Below are 20,944 nucleotides of genomic sequence, written 5' to 3' on the forward strand. Positions count from 1 at the left end.
GTGTGGGGAAGCACAGAAAACCAAATGTGAAGGTGCTTAGTTATATCTGTACATATTCTGTGTCTGAAAGGAAAGAAATATTAACCTCAGTGAGTTATGACCTTGATAAAATTGGCATCTAAGATACGATAAATAGAGAATAAATAATAGGATGGGAGGTAGTGTTGCTATGGATAAATGCTTTCAGAAAGCCACAGAGTGATAGGATATCAAATATGAAGGACAACACAGCAAGAAGGAGATATTTGATGAAGAAGTTAACAAGGAATCTCTATGAGTAGACACTTATATTGATACATGTAATAATGTGCTATTTGCCATTCATTCAGATGAGACTTAAGCTGGAAATACTGAATAAGATTGAGAGATTTACTAAGTTAAGACCAGATAGTAGTAATGGGAAACTTGGGTTAGGTACTTTTGTTATATCAGTATTAGAGATGTAGATGAGAGTTTTCTTTCATCTAGTTAATACTTATTTATACATACTAAATTTGATTTGGGCCCAGGACTTTGGCATTATTATTTCTAGACCAGCGGTTCTCAAAGCGTGGTCCTCAGACCATCAACATCACTTGGAAATTTGTGAGAAATACAGAATCTTGGGCCCTACCCCAGACCTGCTATATTAGAAACTCTTGGAGTGTGAAGCAATCTGTGTTTTAACAAGTTCTCCAGGTGATTCCAATGCACGTAAACTTTTGAGAGCTAATTCTAGACTACCATTTTAGGATTCACATGGGAAAGAAATAAACTTATCTTAATTGCGCGTTTTAAGAATTTTTAGAACTGTGGTTCTTAACAGGGATGGTTCTGCATTTGGCAATCTCTGGAGATATTTTTTGTGTCAAAACTGGTGGCCGGATGCTGCTGACATCTTAGTGGGTATAGGCCAGGAATGCTGCTAAACATCCTACCCTGCACAGGACAGCTAGCGCAAAATGTTAATACTGCTAAAGTTGGAAAGTTCTGATTTAGAGAGAGCGATTAAAGTAAATCCATAGGAAGCTTGGATGCTAATCTTATTGTGGTCCATGAGAAGAGATTAACATCCATCTAAACACTACATTTGGAAAATGACAAGTGAAGATTACAAAAGTCCACAGAACATGGCAGACTTCTCAAATATTTGTTTACTAGTTTCTCTTTTTCCAAACAACTTCTGGAGTAGAAATTTTGCAAAGTATTATATTATTGGATTAACACAATATAAAAAGGTAAGAAGTCAAATTATTTCTGAATTGATAATGGAAATTGAGCTATTAGTTTTAACTTGTTGAAGTTAATTTTAAGAGTCATCTTTAGGTTCTTTTCCTAAAAATGTTCTATAATTTCCTAAAAATGGTCTTCCTAATAATGTCCCATTAGCCCAAAACGTTGCAAAGCACCAGGCAAGAACAGGGTGTTGAGAACAAAGTATTGTTCACATGTCCGTAAATGCTTCATGTAATTGAGTGAACTATTCAAAAGGTTTCTAACGGAGCCCTTAGGCAAGAAAATTAAAATAATGAGTGATGGGGCTTCCCTGGTGGCGCAGTGGTTGGGAGTCCGCCTGCCGATGCAGGGGACACGGATTCGTGCCCTGGTCCGGGAGAATCCCACATGCCGCGGAGCGGCTAGGCCCGTGAGCCATGGCTGCTGAGCCTGCACGTCTGGAGCCTGTGCCCCACAGCGGGAGAGGCCACAAATGAGAGGCCCGCGTACCGCAAAAAAAAATAATAATAATGAGTGATGACATGACTATGAAGATGAGCTTTAAACACACACACTTTTTAGTTTAAGTGAAAAACTGAGATGAATTTAGAATTATGAAGAGGTCTCTTCACAAGTCTGAAATACTGGAGTGCATGACATCCTTAGAAATGTTGGACTAAAACCTTGCATTGAGATGAGCATATGCTCCATTTTACACAGTTAATTTCTTTTTTTTTCTTTTGACATCTTTATTGGAGTATAATTGCTTTACAGTGTTGTGTTATACACAGTTAATTTCTTAAAGGATTTAGAACACAAGTAGAAGCGTCATAGATAAATCAGAATCAATTGGCTTTTTCCTTTGAAATTAAACTTTTATTAGAAAAACAGTAACAGTAATAGGTTTATAAAGAGTGAAAGCCAGTCTTAGTATTTATTTTTTGTTTCCCTGTCAGTGTTTCTATAAATGCAAATTTTTAGCTATTTAAAAGGAACTGTTTGCCAGTAGATTCTCTATGATCCACTCCATGGTCATATTCTCTTGCCAGGCCCCGCAAGTTATCACCATTCTGAATTGTATATGTATCATTCCCAAGCGAGTATCTATTTTTATTACGTGTTTCCCGATCAGAACATATTATATATTTATATTTGCAAAATTAAAATAATTTATTTGAATTGCCTCACCCTTTTCTTATATTTATTGTGCAAACATTATGCCTACAACCCAAAATCACATCACCTGGAATATTTTTATTTTTCTTCTAAGTATTAGTTAATGGATCTAGATTTCTTATACTCACTGGAATATAGAATTTTTTTTTTTTTTTTTTTTTTTTTTTTTTGCTGTACGGGGGGCCTCTCACCGTTTTGGCCTCTCCCGTCGCGGAGCACAGGCTCCGGACGCGCAGGCTCAGCGGCCATGGCTCACGGGCCCAGCCGCTCCGCGGCATGTGGGATCCTCCCGGACCGGGGCACGAACCCGTGTCCCCCGCATCGGCAGGCGGACTCTCGACCACTGCGCCACCAGGGAAGCCCTAGAATAATTTAACAAGATAGCCAGAATAATTGTTAGAGAATGAGTTGAAAGTATATCTTGAATTATTCTTCCACTGGGTTATTATGATGTATGTACATCTATGCCACTTTACATTCACATGGAACTTTAACATGTATTTCATGGTTTTTAACAGCTCCACATTATAGACAATAGTCTACGTAAACTAGAGGCATTAAGAATTATAAGACCAGCTTAGTTGTTCAACACCGCGTTGTTAGCACATCAGCCTCTCAGAGCTTATTACATACATCCTTTGAAAAGGGGAAACAATAGTAATACCCACCTCTTAGAATGGTTAGATGCAAATGAGATAACGTACTATGTAGATCTTTAATAGCACAGCACACATCTTGAGGCTGGGAGAGGTAGAGTTTAAGTGATTTGACTACGATAAGACAATTTTGATTTTTCTTTCTTTTTTTTTTTTTTATAAATTTATTTATTTTTGGTTGCGTTGGGTCTTCGTTGCTGCATGCGGGCTTTCTCTAGTTACGGAGAGCGGGGGCTACTCTTTGTTGTGGTGCGTGGGCTTCCCATTGCGGTGGTTTGTCTTGTTGCGGAGCACGGGCTCTAGGCGCCCGGGCTTCAGTAGCTGTGGCTCACGGGCTCTAGAGCGCAGGCTCAGTAGTTGTGGAGCACAGGTTTTGTTGCTCCACGGCATGTGGGATCTTCCCGAACCAGGTCTCGAACCTGTGTCCCCTGCATTGGCAGGCGGATTCTTAACCACTGTGCCACCAGGGAAGCCCTTGATTTTTATTTTAAAAAACAAGGCACTACCACTATATTGCTTAAGAAAAAAGGATGTATATCATTCAAAGTAGATAGTCTCAGGACTTTTAACCTGTTTATGAAATTTTTTCATATATCTATGAAATCTTTTCAAATTTTGCTGCTAAATGGCCATTTTATGGTGTGGGAAATGACTTATATACTATGCGTTATGAGAACTAGATCTTTGCCATATCTTTTATTTTTTAATCACTACTGGACTAAACATTTCTATTTATCTTTTCAGTTGCAAAAAAATATCATTTTAAATCTTTTTGTATATCTGTAGGTGTTGTTATAATTGATGACCATCCTGAAGTAACAGTAGTTGAAGACCCCCAGTCAAATTTGAATGATGATGGTTTTACTGAAGTTGTATCCAAAAAACAACAGAAACGTTTACAGGATGAAGAACGCCGAAAGAAGGAAGAACAAATCATTCAGGTATAGCGTTTCAATTTGTTACTAGTTATTTAGATTGTTGCCCAAAATATACTAGGAAATGGTCAAGGTTTCTATCCACCTATAAGGTCAGGGCTGCAGTTATTATTCAAGTTTTGAGAATGACCTGATTTTTCACAACTTTAAACTTTTTAACCAGAATGAGGTAAATTTTAAGTAGAATGTAATCACTAGCTCACCATTTGCCTTAGAGAAGACCATCTTTACTTTATTTCAAAATATATCTTATTTGCCCCATCATACTTCATTGCAGAGTTAGGGTTAATTTTAAATCATCTTGGAAACTTAATGAATACAGCTGCCATGATCTCTAATAACTTGCAGATTCTTGACCTATACAAGTTTCTGTTGTAATCTAAATTAGTTCTTTGAAATACATAGTATGAATCACGATACATTATTTCCTTTAGATCAACCCAACACCCATTTTACTAAATGCTGACAGAGGATAAAAATAAATAGAGCACATAGGTCATACCGATAAAGAGCCCTAACAGGTGAGAGGCTTAAAAGCAGGAAACACTGTAAAAATCCTATGTGGTTGGTAATATTGAGTTTAATTGGATATAATTCTTGGGACTAGATATTTTCAGAAGTCATTTATTTGTTTATTGTTTAGGAAGATACATTGGTGCGTATTTTATATAGCATAATACCTAGCAACACTCCCAGGATTAATGCTTCTGTGGCAAACATGAGTTGAGTGAAGTCAGTAATTTTTTGTCAGGTGGGGTCAGATTTTGCTGCCAAATGAATTTAGTGCGAATTTCCTTAATTTCTTTAACTTCAGAATAGTGGAAAAGAGATTGTGGACCTGTATGTCAAGAATATATAATACATATTTGTCTTTTTTCCCCTATAGCATCTTGTAATTTAAAATCTCATTGGCAACCTTGATGTTTTTATTCTATCAAGTAGCTATTTTGTAAAGTAAAGGAGCTAAATTAGCAGTAGATAGCTTTGTTGGAATGTCTGTGTATGAACTATTACTTTCAGCTGTGTTACTGACACAAATGATTCCTGCAAATTTTTTAAGGTCTGGAATAAAAAGAATGCAAATGAAAAAGGAAGAAGTCAGACTTCTAAGCTCCCGCCAAGATTTGCCAAAAAACAGGCTACGGGAACCCAGCAAGCACAGCTTCCAGCTTTGGCTCTAGCCTCAGCTCCAGGTCCAGGTTCAGCCTCAGCTCCAGGTTCAGCCACAACCTCAGCTCCAGTTCCAGCCTCAACCCCAGCTCCAGTTTTAGCATCACCCTCGGCTCCAGTTCCAGCCCCATCTGCAGTCCCAGTCTTTACCTCCACCTCAGCTCCACTCCCAACCTTAGCCTCAGCCTCAGCTCCAGTTCCAGCCTCCACCTCAACTACAGCCACAGCCTCTTCTCCAGCTCCAGCTCCAACCCCAATCCTTGCCTCTGCTTCCACCCCAGCCTCTGTCCCCATCCTTGCCTCAGCCTCAATTCCTATCCTTGCTTCAGCTCTATCACCAGCTTCAGCTCCACCTCCAGCCACCTCAGCCCCAGCTGCCCCCACCTCAGCCCCGACTGTCCCTGCCTCAATCCCAGCCCCAACCCCTGCCCTAGTCCAAGTCTCAGTCCCAGCCCCTACTGCCCCAGCCCAGACTCAGGGACAGACTCACAAACCAGTCCAGAGTCCACTACAGACTACAACACAGTCTTCAAAACAGCCACCTCCTTCAATTAGACTGCCTTCAGCTCAGACACCTAATGGCACAGATTATGTAGCCACAGGAAAACCCATCCAGACCCCACAGTCACATGGCACTCTTACAACTGAATTATGGGATAACAAGGTGGCCCCACCAGCTGTGTTGAATGACATCTCTAAGAAATGTAAGTGTGCAACAGGAAGTGAGGGGTGGGATATGGCATGGGAATTGGGGGTTTGTTTTCAATTTTATTTATATACTCAGTATGTTTTTTCCTAGGCATTTCTTTTTTGTCAGTAGGAAGCAGTAACAGTAATCTTTTCTTAGCTTCCTTTCTTAACACCTTTGTTTCTAAGACAAGTGTGTTATATTTTTAACAGCCATATTTTATGGACACAACTTTGTGTTGATAAAACAATGGTACAATGTTTTGGAGGAGATTATATTTATTTTGGTATGCAAGAATCTCTTTAAGTATTATATACCATGTGAAAAGTCATTGTTTTATTATCTAGCTACCATTAAAAGAAAGGGTTAAATGGATTAAAGATTATTAGCCTCTAAATTTTCATGGTCATATTTCCTGTGGCTTCTCCTTCTCAGTAGGTCCCATTAGTCCACCGCAGCCACCTTCAGTCAGTGCATGGAATAAGCCCCTAACATCATTTGGATCAGCTACTTCATCAGAGGTAGGAACAGACTTAATAATGGCTTTTGTGGGGTTAGTGTGGCAGAGTTTCCTTAAAACAGTTTTTCAAACTTTGGCATGCATCAGAATCACCTGGAGAGCTTATTAAAGTAGATTGCTGGGACCCATGCCCAGAGTTTCTGATTCATTAGTTCTGGGCTAAGGCCTGAGTACATTTCTTATAAGTTCCCAAGTGATGTTAATGCTACTGAATCTCAACAGTTATAAGCTGCTTCTCACCTTTAGACATATTAAGGTTAACATTTTAAAAGTTCTAGCTTTGTGACACAGAGAGTATAAGTGCAATTACTATTTTCTGGACTGTTCTATGTTTTTAATGATATGCACGTTTGAATAATCAGTATAATTACCTAGAAGCAGAGTTTCCGGGAGGTTGTTCTAACGTAATTTCTCAAACACGCAGTATTGGTAATTGACTATTTAGGCCAGCAATTCTTCATTCATTGAACAAACATTTATTGAGCACTTGTGATGGTATCAGGCACTGTCCTAACCTGTGGCCTTAGAAAAAGTGGGTGGTGGTGTGAAAACAGAATAAAAACCCTGTGCTCATGGGGCTTCCATTGTAGTTGGGGAGAACCAACAATAAATAACACATAGAATGTTAAATGGTGATCAGTGCTGAGGAGAAAAGCAAAAGCAAGGAAGGTGTATAAGGAATTTCCCAGGCGGTGTGGAGACAGCTTAAAATAGGGTGGCCAGAAAAGGCTACTTAGGTGACACTTGAATTAAAGACTTGAAGGAGGTAAGAGAGCATGCTATTCAGTTGTCTGAGGAAAAGTGAATTCCTGGTTCAGAGAATAGTAAATACAAAACCCTAACACAGGAGCATGCCTGGTGTGTTTGAAGAGGTCCATATGGCTGGATTGAAGTAGGGATGAAAAGAGAACAGATGAGGTTGGAAAGATAATAGGTGGAGGATCCGGTAGGGACTTCGGGCATGGTAGGAAGACAGTAGATAGTTTTGAGAAAAAGAGTGACAGCATCTGACTTTTTAAAAGACTATTCTAAGTAGTCTGTTAAGAACAGTCTGTGGGAGCAAAGAATAGATGGTAAGATGCTGTTGCAATAATCAAATGATGATAGCTTAAACCAGGGAAGTGACATTAAAAGTGATCAGAAATGGTTGGTTTCTGGGTATTTGAAGATAGAGCTCATAAATTTACTGATGAATTAAATGTGATATGTGAGAAAAGGGAGTCAGTTATCTCCAAAGCTTTTCACTTGAGCAACAAAAGGGATAGAGTTCCCATCAGTTGAGATTGGGAAGCTGTAAAATGAATCATCATTGGGGAAGAAGATCAGGGAATTCAGTTTTGAACTTGTTAGATTTAAGATGTTTATTACACATCTAAGTGGAAATGTCAAGTAGGTAGTTGAATATAAGAATTTGTAGGGCTTCCGTGGTGGCACAGTGGTTGGGAGTCCGCCTGCCGATGCGGCGGACACTGGTTTGTGCCCCGGTCTGGGAGGATCCCACATGCCACGGAGCGGCTAGGCCCGTGGGCCATGGCCGCTGGGCCTGCATGTCCAGAGCCTGTGCTCTGCAGCGGGAGAGGCCACAGCAGTGAGAGGCCCGCGTACCACAAAAAAAAAAAAAGAATTTGTAGTTCAGAGAAGATAGTCTAGTTTGACTACATAAATTTGTAAGTCATTAGATGGTGCTTAAGTGATGACGTTGGTTGAGGTCACGAAGGGAGAATGAGTTATAAAAGTAGTTAGAAAAAGAGAAGAGAAACAAAAACCGAGTCCCAACTCAGGGAGTTGCGGGAGATGGAGAAGCTAAGTGATGAGAAAAGTGTCCTGGAATCCAAATGAAAGATGAGTTTAAAGAGGGATAAATCAAGTGTGTCAAATGCTGCTGGAAAGTCAAGTAAGACAGACCCTGAGAATTGACAGTTGGCATTAACAATGTGGAGGTCACTGGTGACTTTGACAAAAAAAATGTTGGTGGAGCACTTGGTGCAAAAGCCTGGTTAGTGTGAATTTAAGAGAAAATGGGAGAAAAGATGAGTACAGTCGTCCCTCAGTATCGCAGCGGGATTGGTTCTAAGATCCCCCACGGATACCAGAGTCGAATGATGCTCAAGTCTCTTGTATAAAATGGCACGGTATTTGCATATATTTATCTCTAGATTACTTGTAATACCTAATACGATGTAAACGCTATATAAATAGTTGCCGGTGTGCAGCAAATTCAAGTTTCACTTTTTGGAACTTTCTCGGGTGTTTTTTTGGTTTTTTTAATCCAGGGGCGGTGGAGCCCATGGATGCTGAGGCAAGGCTGACTGTGTAGAGAACCTAGAGTAGTTTTGCCATAAAAGGGGAGCAGAGAAATGTCAAGGAAGATACAGTTAAGAGATTTTGTTTTTCTTCTTTTTTCCTTTCAGGGAAGTCTTCCTGTTGTTCCCTACCCCCAGTTCAGCTTTCTGACTTAGGTCTGGAGTAGGCCTCATCATCTGTTTTGATTTTTTTAAGTTCTACAGAGAACTCTTTGTAAAAATAGAATTAAGAATCACTGGATTCTGTATCTGAGATGCCCAGTTTAATCGTTTTTCCTCTGCCTATTTGTTTTGACATTATGATTAATTAGAACATTTCTTGTATAGAAAGTTGATTTTTCATTACTAATGAGAAGGATGGAGTAGAAAGTTTCTTTTCTTTGTTTTGGATGAGTGTACTGGTTTAATAATTTTATTAAAATGTTTGGTCCAGGTTTTTAAGTTGACATTAAAGTACAGGGACCATAATCTCTCAGCTGCAAGATTTTTGTTGTAGACATTCCACTACAAGTTGATAATACTAGAAGGATGCTTACATTCTTCTTCAGCCTCTTGGAGCACCAGGATATTTTGTTGGTATCTCATTTTTCTCATGCATATTTTTCTTCATCCTCTTTATATTCTTTATATTTTCTGGATAGAATGATTTTATCATCTCTCCTTGTCTTATCTATATTTTATAGACATTTTTTGTTTCAAAGAATATAATATTGTCTAACGTTCTCTAAGTCCCATTAACTATTTTAACTAGTCCCATTAACTATATTCCTATTCATTTAACTATTTATAAGTTCTTAATTGTTTTGTACATAAAATCAAGAGCTTTCAGTTATTAAGTACTGCACCATTCTCTCTTCTAAGATTAATTGTACATTTATATTGAACTGACTAGAAAATTTCAACATTGACTAAAACAGAGATGTTTATTCTAAGTTATATCAGTACTGTTTGTAGTTGAAAGTGAATGTTCAGATATTAAAAATAGATCTGAGTGACATGCCTTATTCCTACTGTTGACATTGTTATACTGATAAATATAACAATAACCTTACACAGTAATTGCCACACTTAATTCAGGGGTACCAAAAATGATATGAAATAGTGATATGATTATAAGACCAAGGCCTGAAGTTTAACTTTGTCCCTAGTTTTGTCTTTTTGTTTGTTCTTCCATGAAAAGGTTAAGTACAGTTTTTGTGGTTTCAGTTAACTGCAGTCAACCACAGCCTGAAAATATTAAATGGAAAATTCCAGGAAAAAACAGTTCATAAGTTTTAAATTGTGCACACCCTTCTGAATAATAGCGTCATGAAATCCAGTGTTCCCACCCACCCATTAGTCATTTAGTAGCCATCTTGGTTATCAAGTTGGTCGTTTTGGTGTGTTTGTGTTCACATAACCCTTACGTAACTTAATAGTGGCCCCAAAGCGCAAAAATAGTGTGACTGGCAATTTGGCTGTTCTCTTACTGTGCTTAATTTGTAAATTAAACTTTATCATCAGTGTGTATGTATAGGGAAAAAAACACAGTATGTGCACTGTTGAGTACTATCTGTGGTTTTGAATGTCCACTGGGGGACATTGTTATAAACATCCTCAGGCTTACAAAACCCCATGTCATCTAACCTTCTGCTTGTCCATCTTCTGCCACTGTTCCTAATACCTGCTGTGTTCCAGCCTCACTAGGTTTTTTTTTTGTTTTTTTTTTTAATTCCTGACCTTTACACTAGATGTTTGCTCTGCCAGAAACACCTTCCACTAATCCTATAGTTTAGATTCAGTTTCAGTATGACCTCCTAGGGCCTTTTTCTAAGTGGTTTAACCATATTTTAATTTTTGCATATCCCTTATCTAACTTTTTAGTTGTTTATTTTCTTCATCCATTATAATGCAAGTTAGATAGGTAGTGTCTGCCTGGATCAGCGCCTAGCACAAAGAAGGTATTACATAAAGTAGCAGTTTAATTGATGAATGAATTTCTGATGTGTGTGCACGCCATTACCAATCACGAAGTACTTTCATGTATATTAATTCATTTTATTTTCAAAGCAGAAGTGGGTGACACTGGAATTCCTATCTTTTTTCTGCTCCATTAATTCATTCCTTTATCTCTTGCTGGTGGTACCTTTCTGTATTTGTTTTACATTTGTTTTAAATGATGTTTTACATTTGTTTTAACTTGAGGCTGTGATTTGCCCTTCAACCCAGGGCACTTAAAGCCAGGACTTTAAAACTTAAGTCTTGTCCTAGTTTTTATTTTATCTGTTGTTTTCTAATACAAATCAGTAGGGTTAAGGGAGTGTTCTCCTAAAACCTAAACCAAGGTCAGTTAATCTCAGCTGGATGTAGATTGCTTCAGACCTTCTATTGTACTTTTAAAATGTGTGCTATTACATAAATCATTCAAATTTGAATTCTGCTTTGAAGCAAGTATTTTTTTTAAAGTTTTTATCATTATAAAACCAGAGGGGTTTTTTTTTAATATCTTTATTGGAGTATAATTGCTTTACAATGGTGTGTTAGTTTCTGCTGTATAACAAAGTGAATCAGCTATACATAAACATATATCTCCATACCTTCTCCCGCTTGCTTCTCCCTCCCACCCTCCCTATCCCACCCCTCTAGATGGTAACAAAGCACAGAGCTGATCTCCCTGTGCTATGTGGCTGCTTCCCACTACTAGCTAGCTGTTTTACATTTGGTAGTGTATGTATGTCCATGCCACTCTCTCACATCTGAAGCAAGTTTTTAAATGTTCTCTTACTAGGGAACAAAGAATAGTCAAGAAAGTGGAGTTGAAATTGGAATTGACACAATTCAGTTTGGTGCTCCAGCTTCAAACGGGGGTGAAAATGAAATTGTTCCTGTGCTTTCGGAAAAAACTACTGACAAAATATCTGAACCTAAAGAACAACGGCAGAAGCAGCCACGGGCAGGCCCTATCAAAGCCCAGAAGGTAAATATAGTTCATGTTCCAGATATAATTGTATGAAAGCCACTAACACTTAAGGAGAATAAATAAGTTTCAAAATTGGATTAGTTTTCAATGAATGTCTTTGATCATGATGTGTTTTTGTCATAAACATTGAATTTAGCTTCCAGATTTGAGTCCAGTAGAAAACAAAGAACATAAACCTGGTCCTATTGGAAAGGAACGTTCATTAAAAAATAGAAAAGTAAAAGATGCCCAACAGGTGGAGCCGGAAGGACAAGAGAAATCAAGCCCTGCTACAGTCAGAAGTACAGATCCTGTGGCAACAAAGGAAACCAAAGCAGTTTCAGAAATGTCTACTGAAATAGGAACAATGATCTCAGTATCGTCCCCAGAATATGGCACTAACGTGAAGGTAAGCAATGTGCAATGATTACCAGTTCAGTTGATGCAAATCACATCTAAAATGAATGGGGAAAGCAACAACAAAATACTTTTTTTTTTTTCTTGAGGCATATAATTCTATAGCTTATAAGGGTTATTATTTCTTACAGAGAAGATTTTATTTCATGGTGTGCATATGTGATCTAAAGAAATTCCTTACAGTAAATTATTTTTCTATGGCAACTTAATTCTGGACTATTGAGTAGTTCAAAGTGAAAAAATATTTACCGAAGATTAGAATGCTTTTCAGCGTGTTTATAGACTTTGAAAGAATTGCTCTATATTACTTTTTATTTTGTTAATGGAGTTACAGTGGACCCCTCCTTATCTTGCACACTAGTGAGATTCTGAAGTCAGGAAAGATAAACTAAAAGATAAACTTTTAGTAACTCCAGTATAGCCAGTTTTCTTTCAGGGTTGGAACAGATCATGTTTCATTGGTTGAGCACCAGAGGAATGGTTGACTTGCATTTAGGAACTACATTGAATGAAAGATGCATATCTTTAGAAATAGTCATTAAGGCAAGATACACTGAGTGACTTTATGGGGACTGACACTTGTGGGAGTAGCAAATTTATATCTGCCATTTGGTGTTTACTCCGGAACATGTATTCATGGAGAAGAAAGGTAGATGGAATCTTTCATATTACTTGAATATTTTTCTCTTTTTAATTGCCATACTACTCAGTGCATAGAAGTGAAAAGCTTGTGTGATCTAACTCTGCCATGTTTAAAGAAGAGATTCATGATGATAAACAAGGAGTTTATCCTAAAACCTAATTAATTGTGACAACTAAGATCTTGACATTCGTTTATCCATGTTTTATTTTGAAGAAAATAAAAAATCAATAGTTGAAAGTAAGCTATAGATTGAGTATAAGAACCACACAGAGTTCTTTTAGAAATCCATAGAAATAACTATTTGACACTGTTGACAACCTCCTAGTACTATACAGTATATTTTTTAAATGTATAGGACCCCAGCAGTGGTTGGAATGTGGTAGGTCCATGTTTGTTTTATCCCACTTTTGGTCTTTAAGATTTGAGTCTTAAGATCTGCTCTTCTCTCCTGCTTTCTTCCAAACAACTTTACAACTGTTAGGCTGTTATTAGAAAGTGACTCTTTAATTCAGTTTAAAACGTATTTTTTTCTATTACCACTCCACAGGAGTCTGTAACAGACTATACTACACCTTCTTCCTCTCTGCCTAACACTGTGGCTACTAATAATGCAAAGATGGAGGATACTTTGGTTAATAATGTAAGTAATCAACCTGAGATGTGGCAAGTTTGAATAGGAACCTGGCTCTTGTTATCTAATACACACTTTATAACCAATATTTAACTCTTCTTAGGGAAAAAGTTGATAGTAACTTTGTATTTAGGAGCACTGTAATATAATTAGGGGAAATAGTCAAAGCTGAGTTGTTGCTTTTCCCCTGAAAGTCATCAGCTTTATGTTTAATATACAGGCTTGTGATGCTGAGGCTTGGTTTCATAAGTACTAATCCTATTAACCTGGTTTGGTAAGAATTTTTGTTCTTAGCTTTCACATTCTACAGATTCGGCATTTATTTGGTTGGTAATTTTGTTCTTAAATGACACCTTTTTATAATGCAGTGAAAGGTCATTCACTTAAAAAGACAATTAGATTATTACCAAAGATTTATGTGTTTCTTTTTGAATTTAAATTATACTGAACGTTAACAACTTCATTCCTCTTGTGAAGATTGAGCTATAATGTATATCTTCATATAGCCTTAAATGCTCTATTAACACATTATGGACCAGGGGATTTTTGCAGAAACTAACGCCTGTGGCCGTAATATGTCTCCGTTCAAAAATGTGTTAAAAGATGACAGTAAGTTATGTAAATTTAGCTCTAGTATCCCAAAGCAACCATGTTATAATTCAAGACTGTTAAAAACCAGTAAAGTCCAGTATTTGGCCTAGTTCACTAACTGACAGGTGAAAAATTGTGAGCCAAAAAAAAGTTAGGTAACCTCCCATGGAAGAAGAAGAAGAGCATTTTAGAAGTTACGTGTATGGCTCTTGTTTTGGAGAGCAGGTATGGTGGAAATTCATCTGGTCTCTTTTTTAAATATAGCCTTCTATATTAAACAAAGGCTTCTTTTAAAAAAATAACCTTTACAGATATATTTAAAGATCTCTTAAAAAGCTTTAACTCTATTATTTTAGAATAAAAATCTCAATTATCTTTTATTACAATGTCTTTCCCATGTTTTCTGTTTTTCTCTCTAGCATCAGGTATATAGACTTTTAGGTGAGATGCATTAGGGATCATTTAATCCAACTTTTGTAGTCCAGCTGAAGGAAAAAGGAGAGAAAGGAGGAAGACACACATTTTCTCTTTGTGATAAGAGAACACTTTTGGAGCTGATTAATGTAATTTGTCCAACTTATGTTATGAAGCTTCACTTCATATGCCAAATCCTCTTCCCCTGACCTTTTGGAGAAAGGTTTATTTAACCTCTTATAGCAAGTAATAGAAAACTTGGGAAGGGCAGAAAGACTTTCTGTCAATTTACTTCCTGATGTCACTACATGGATTCTCAAATATTGAATTAGTAACATTTCAGTAAGGTTTAATTATACTTGAATCATGCTGTCTTTTCTCACTTTAGAAAAATGTAGAGTATGTTACCTTTTCCAGAAAGTATATGATGCTTTCTGCCAAACAACTCTTTTCTAAAAATATAATTTATAAAATATGAATATGGAAGGGAAGATCATTATTCTCAGAACCCTTAAAACTCATTGAAAATATCCATATGAGCATTTTAATGGTTTCTGTCTAATCTGCAAGGCTAATTAACATAGTGACTTGTACACAGAGGACTACTGAAGGGAAGACGCCCAGTCTTGGGTTTAAGTAAATAGTCTATATTTGATTTTTAGCAGTGTATCCAGAGTATGTTTGAAAACAAGATCAGTTTGGGTCAGGGAGCATTATAAAAGGTGATAAGTTTGGAATGATTTCACAGTGTTGCTTATTTGTGCCAAGTTTGGTGGTGATTCTGAGCTTAACGTAGTGTTAAAAACAAACGTCCTACATGGGAAAAAATTTTAGGACCTTTTGAAATGTCCCTTTCTAATTCATTAGTCTGGGGGCTCCATTTTATGCATAGAACTTTTGTCTTTTTAAAAATTAAACTGGGGAATTCCCTGGTGGTCCAGTGGTTGGGACTCTGCACTTCCATTGCAGGGAGCACGGGTTTGATCCCTGGTTGGGGAACTAGGATCCCACAAGCCGTCTGGCGTGGCCAAAAAATTAAAAATTAAAATTAAACTGAAAAAAAGCCTTATTTCCCGAGGCTTAACGCACTTTTTAAGGATCTTAGCTAATATTTATTGGTTGTAGTACCTTATATTACAATTGTTTGGAATCTTGAATGTCTTGAAGATTTAAATGCAGGTGGTGTTTTGATTATTATGGCACAGCTATTTTAAAGATTTATAAAATAATCTCCATTAGATTGTCCATAGTACCACAAAGTGATTATCTTAAACCCACCCCCAACAACTCAGTCATTGTGTTTAAACAACTGACTGAACCATCATGTAGTAGTACAAATCAATCATATAGTAGTACATAATAAACTCTCAAGATCCAGAGACTTAGAGGAAGAAAAGAGATATGAGTAGTGAATTTCTAGTATCTTCAAGTTTCTAACAGTACTTGCCATAATCATGTCTTACTATAGCAAAGCAATTTGGTTAGTGTAATGAGGTGGGGGTGATACTATATATTTTCCTCTCAACATTACTTTTGTTCTTGAATCTAGTTATAAGTTGACTAGGTTGCTGTAAAGAGAATAATTTCTTATACTTACCCTATCATGTTAAATGCTTCTCATAGAACCTGTGGGCCCTGTAAATGGTGGAAATTATATTACTTAGAGCTTTGCTATACAGCGTATGGTCCAGGGACCAGTAGCATCAGCCTCACCTGGGAGCTTGTTTGAAAGGCAGAATTTCAGGCCTTCCCCAGGCCAAGTGAATCAGAATCTGCATTTAACAACACCCCCAGGTGTTTTGTATATATATTAAAATATAGGAAGCATGACCTTTGAGTTTTTACCTTGTGTTTGCGACAGATTCTTTTTCTGTCAATTTATGCATAAATAAGCAGATATAGTATTTCTTCTCAGAAGTTTTATCTAAGATGTCCAGAATTATCAGTTACTATAAATACAGTGTAACTAAGCAGTCAAATATTCCTCTTGGCTCTGATGAAAATAGCCTTAGTATACATTAGCATTATCTTTAATGGGGCTTTTGTAGCAGACTTAGTTAGATTATAATATGTGTTGCCTACCTTTTCAGGTGCCCCTGCCCAACACCCTCCCCCTCCCTAAGAGGGAGACTATACAACAGAGCTCCAGCCTAACTTCAGTTCCTCCCACTACTTTCAGCCTCACCTTCAAGGTATGTACTATATCCATTTCTAACGGTCCTTTATTATTGTATGCAAGGGGACATAAGTTAACAATACTCTTGGTATTTTTACTAGTTTTGTGTGAAAAGCAGCAACACTAAGCTGAAGAAATGATGTAAAATTATACCTTAAAATTGTATTCGTTTCTAATACCACATAGCAGTGACTTGATATCCTCATATTTAAAGTAAGGCGTATTATGCTTGTGAATTTTGTCTTAAAAGTACAGGAGAGCATTTTATATTTCATGTTTGTACTGAGTTCCTCTTAGAGATCTTAATAGTTATTGGATACATAAGTTGTATAGAAAACAACTAACTTGGTGTTGCATGTTTTTTTATCCTAAGTACTAATAATGGTAAGAATGCTAATTTTCTGTCTTTCCTCTAAGTCATGTGTGAATTGAATGAATGTAATGTAGTAATTAAGAATATTTTATGAAGATGTAATTGATTAGATTAATACAAGTGATTTTGATTTGATTTTTGTTGGATAATTTTTGAGTAACGGTCCAAAAGAGTTTTACACAACACATGTTTTTTGATGTCAAGAAGTTTAGGCTTTTTTTTTTTAAATCTCCTATTCTTATAATTTTGAGCTATGTTACTAATACTTTTTTTTACAATTGTGTTATTTGAGAGTATTTTAAATCAGTTGTTCACCTCAAGATTAGTCAGTGGTTAAAAGTACAGATGTGGAATTAAGTGAGGATTTTTTTTTTAACTGCATTTATTTATCTCTTTGGTGCTGTTTGTTTAGTTTCATAACCTGGGCAAGTATTTATCCTCTACTGTAGCAGGGCTTTCTAATGCTACACTGGTTGCCAGTGAATCTTTTTGATGATCTTCAGGAGAGGGAGTAACTAAGTTTTTTTTAATAATGTGACCAGTGTTTATTTCTAGACTCTTTCTGTTTGATTCTCCAGCCTCCTGACCACTTGTCCCCTTGCCCCCCCCAACTTTTTTTTAATACCCCCAACTTCTTTTTAAGAAGCTGCTTAAATACAAGTTTGAGACTATAAGATTTTACAAGACAACCGCTTCTGCTTTGTGTCATCTCCATCTTTACCCAGTTCTTACTGTTTACTGCCAGTTCCTACTCAGCCTTTTTTGTTGTTTTTCCACCTGAATGACTGTCTTAACCTGTGTTTCATACTATATCTTACATGTGGTTTTTACCGTTATTCTGCTTAAGGCAGTCTCATTTCGCATAAGCAAATACAATATCATCATTAATTATTCTTCAGGCCAGTTGTTGATTCTTCAGAAAGCCTTTCCTCATTGCCTTTCACTTAATGTTTTTAACACCCCAAAAAGAAATAATATGCATTTGAATTAAAGTAAATTTAAATTAAATTGTATTAGCTTAAGGCTTTTTCTGGTTTATTTTTACTTTTTTTTAATTTAATTTTTATTTTATATTGGGGTATAGTTGATTTACAATGTTTTGTTAGTTTTGGGTGTAGAGCAAAGTGATTCAGTTATACCTATACATATATCCATTCTTTTTCAGATTCTTTTCCCATATAAGTTATTACAGAATGTTGAGTAGAGTTCCCTGTGCTATACAGTAGGTCCTTGTCAATTATTTTCACTTTTTTTTGGACACCTTTATTTGAGTAATTTATGAAGTATGGAAATTTCTATTATATGGGTATTGTCAACAGTATACTTGCCAAAAGGAAAAATGAATGTAGTTAAGTAATTATACTTTTTAGTTTCCTTGAATTTCCAAAATTAGAATCTAAATTTTCATGCTGCTTAAGAAATGAAATGAAACCACTGTATATGGCTTAAGTATTATGTAAGATTGATAACCTATAATTTATGTATTTCCCATACAACAAAACTGGTTGTAAAGGCATTGTAGTCTATAACATTGCTCTAAGCTATAAAATCTCAGACTGTACAAGCAAATTGCATTTTGTCTAACTTGCTAAGTGGTGGTGTGGGGGTTTTTTGTTTTTGTTTCTTACCCCCTAAGACTTTTGTTTTAAAATAAAATACATTTGAAACCAGCAAGGTGATTGTGAGGAAAAGGAAAGAGTCAAGTAAACCTAAAAGTGTCCTATGTTTTGAATTTGTAGTAATGATATTAGCCATCAAGAAGAGGTTATATTATATATAGTGTGTGTTTTAACAGGAAAGTAGGGAGATATGTGATACTTCTCAAATACTTAAAATCAGGTTGAAATTTTTAAAGTTGGTACTTCAGAGACCTACAAACTTCCCAACAGTGGTATTTTTAAATCTTATTTGTGAAAAGTACCCTGGTGTAAGTCATTGCAGCTGAATTTTATAGGTTATCTTAGATTTTTCCTCTCAGCTCAGTATTTTGACTAGTAGAACTAAAAACTTCAGAATCTCTCTGTTTGTTCCTTTCCTGTTCAAGGAGCCTCAGGATAGTTGAGGATCTACATCTGTGCTCTCCAGTTCAGTATCCACAAGCCACATGTAGTTATTGAGCACTTGAATGTGGCTAATCCAAGTTGAGGTGTGTGCTGTAAGTTTAAAATTAAATAGATGGTGGATCTGAAATGTTAATTTTTTTAATTAAAACATCTCAATGTTTGTATTGATTATAGGTTTTAATTATTATTGTAGATATATTGGGTTGAATAACATATGTTACCAAAATTAGTTTTACCTCTTTATTTTTATTTTTTAAAGTGTGGCTACTAGAAAATTTAAAATTATATGTGGCTTGCATTTGTCTGTCTGTTGAATAGCTCTAGATAGATTAAACTAAGCCTACAGGTAAAACCAGCAGCCACAAATACAAATGGTGGCAGTCAGAACCCAAAATGCTTGATGGGGTCTGGAGGTGAAACAAGAAGTGTTTCTACTGTACCCAAGCCTAAAACCTGTCTGGTTACACTGCCTTTTAAAACACTGAGCATAAAACAGCCAAACAAAAGGTACCTGTCACTTGCCATTTGAGAACTGTTGGTTTAAAAAGAAAGACTGGAGAGAATGGATATTTATTTAATGGAGGGCCTTTAGTGTCTTTCCTACTAGAATCAGAGCCTTATGTCAGTCCTAAAGGGACATGGTATTTCCATTTCCTTATTCACTGGTAGGAATAGGGACTCAGGTTTAGATGATACAAGAGCTGTGACTATATTTCACTGACCTGTTTGCCAAAGCTTTCAACAAGTTCTCTATAGAGACATAATTAAAGCCCACTGCCTCCAATTTGAGTAAAGGAGTAGAGATAAAGGAGAACATGAAAGCTTTGAAAGCCTTATGGTCCTAATCTTTATATGTGGTTTTTGAAAGGTTATAGTTGGAACACATTTATGTATATGTATTTGTTTATATATGTGTATTAGTTTTGTTAGCATAGTGATTTTCTTTTTTTTTTGGCTTTAAAAAATGTTCATTTGGTTGCAGATGGAGTCTGCACGTAAGGCATGGGAAAATTCTCCAAATGTTAGGGAAAAGGGATCTCCAGTAACTTCCACAGCACCTCCAATCGCAAGTGGAGTCAGCAGTAGTGCCAGTGGACCAAGCACTGCTAATTACAATTCATTCTCAAGTGCATCGATGCCTCAGATTCCTGTTGCTTCAGTCACTCCCACAACTTCACTATCAGGTAGAGGTCTTGTACCTTTTCTTTAAATACCTTAAATTATTTAAAGTTTCTTATGATCTTTTCCTGTTTACTATCCCTCAAAGTATTATTTGTAAAAGACAGAAGATTGCACATGAGATAATTATCAGCTGGTTTATAAACTTCTTCCCTCCCTCCCCTCTCTTGCCCTCTCCCAATTTTAATTTGGCAAATATTTAATGATGGCTTACTAAAATACTTCGCTTGACCCTCTCTTCTTCCCACCCCAACTCCCAATACACATACGGGTAAGGAATTGGTGGGAAATTTTCTGTCTTGTTCCTCTAAATTTTTCTATAAATTTCACCTTTTAATTTTTATTATTTAACTCATAGAGCTAATTAGACCAACTCGGAAATAACACAGAATCACAAAGCTTTTAAGTTTTGTGTGATCTGTATCTAATTTGAAGGAGCTCTTGGCCTAAGTCTGTTGGTTTAACATATTTTCTGGGGAAGAGTTACAGGTAGAGAATTTCCAGTCTGTGTTATTTGAGTAAATGATATCCATTAGTTTCGGGGTTTTGTTTTTGTTTTTGTTTTTTAAAGGAAAGTCCATCAGCATCCCAAGTTAAAAGGTGTTTTTCTTTCTTAAATGTTTCTCTAGTGTGTAATCCTTTCATTGAACTATATTTCATGTGGGGCTTTATCATTCTTAAAGAACCAGAGATGTTTCTGAAATATTTGGCTCTAAGAAGGTATACCCTTTTACCATATGTATAACCATGTTTCTTCTACTGAAAATAGAAATTCGTTTTAAGCTTTCCTAATACTCTCTAATGTTTCCAAAACAGTCGGGAAACTCCTTTCCAATACATGTAAAATATATACAGCACAGAATTTACTTGCTTTGGC

At 36.4% G+C, this 20,944-nt stretch overlaps 1 protein-coding gene across 13 annotated transcripts in view; it reads left to right on the forward strand.

Moving 5' to 3' along the window:
• The window catches only part of PRRC2C (proline rich coiled-coil 2C), a 98,040-nt gene that overhangs the window by 61,510 nt on the left and 15,586 nt on the right, over positions 1-20,944 (forward strand). For 11 of the 13 annotated variants that reach the window (XM_067728624.1, XM_067728627.1, XM_067728628.1 and 8 more), the window contains exons 18-25: positions 3,813-3,967; positions 5,022-5,835; positions 6,255-6,340; positions 11,410-11,598; positions 11,738-11,989; positions 13,188-13,280; positions 16,367-16,468; positions 19,871-20,072. In XM_067728624.1, the coding sequence (XP_067584725.1) occupies positions 3,813-3,967; positions 5,022-5,835; positions 6,255-6,340; positions 11,410-11,598; positions 11,738-11,989; positions 13,188-13,280; positions 16,367-16,468; positions 19,871-20,072 (1,893 nt within the window). The remainder of the gene's footprint in view (positions 1-3,812; positions 3,968-5,021; positions 5,836-6,254; positions 6,341-11,409; positions 11,599-11,737; positions 11,990-13,187; positions 13,281-16,366; positions 16,469-19,870; positions 20,073-20,944) is intronic. The other 2 variants (XM_067728625.1, XM_067728630.1) reach the window with 2 other exon arrangements.

This window comes from Pseudorca crassidens, chromosome 2 (assembly GCF_039906515.1).
Source record: "Pseudorca crassidens isolate mPseCra1 chromosome 2, mPseCra1.hap1, whole genome shotgun sequence".
NCBI lineage: Eukaryota > Metazoa > Chordata > Mammalia > Artiodactyla > Delphinidae > Pseudorca > Pseudorca crassidens.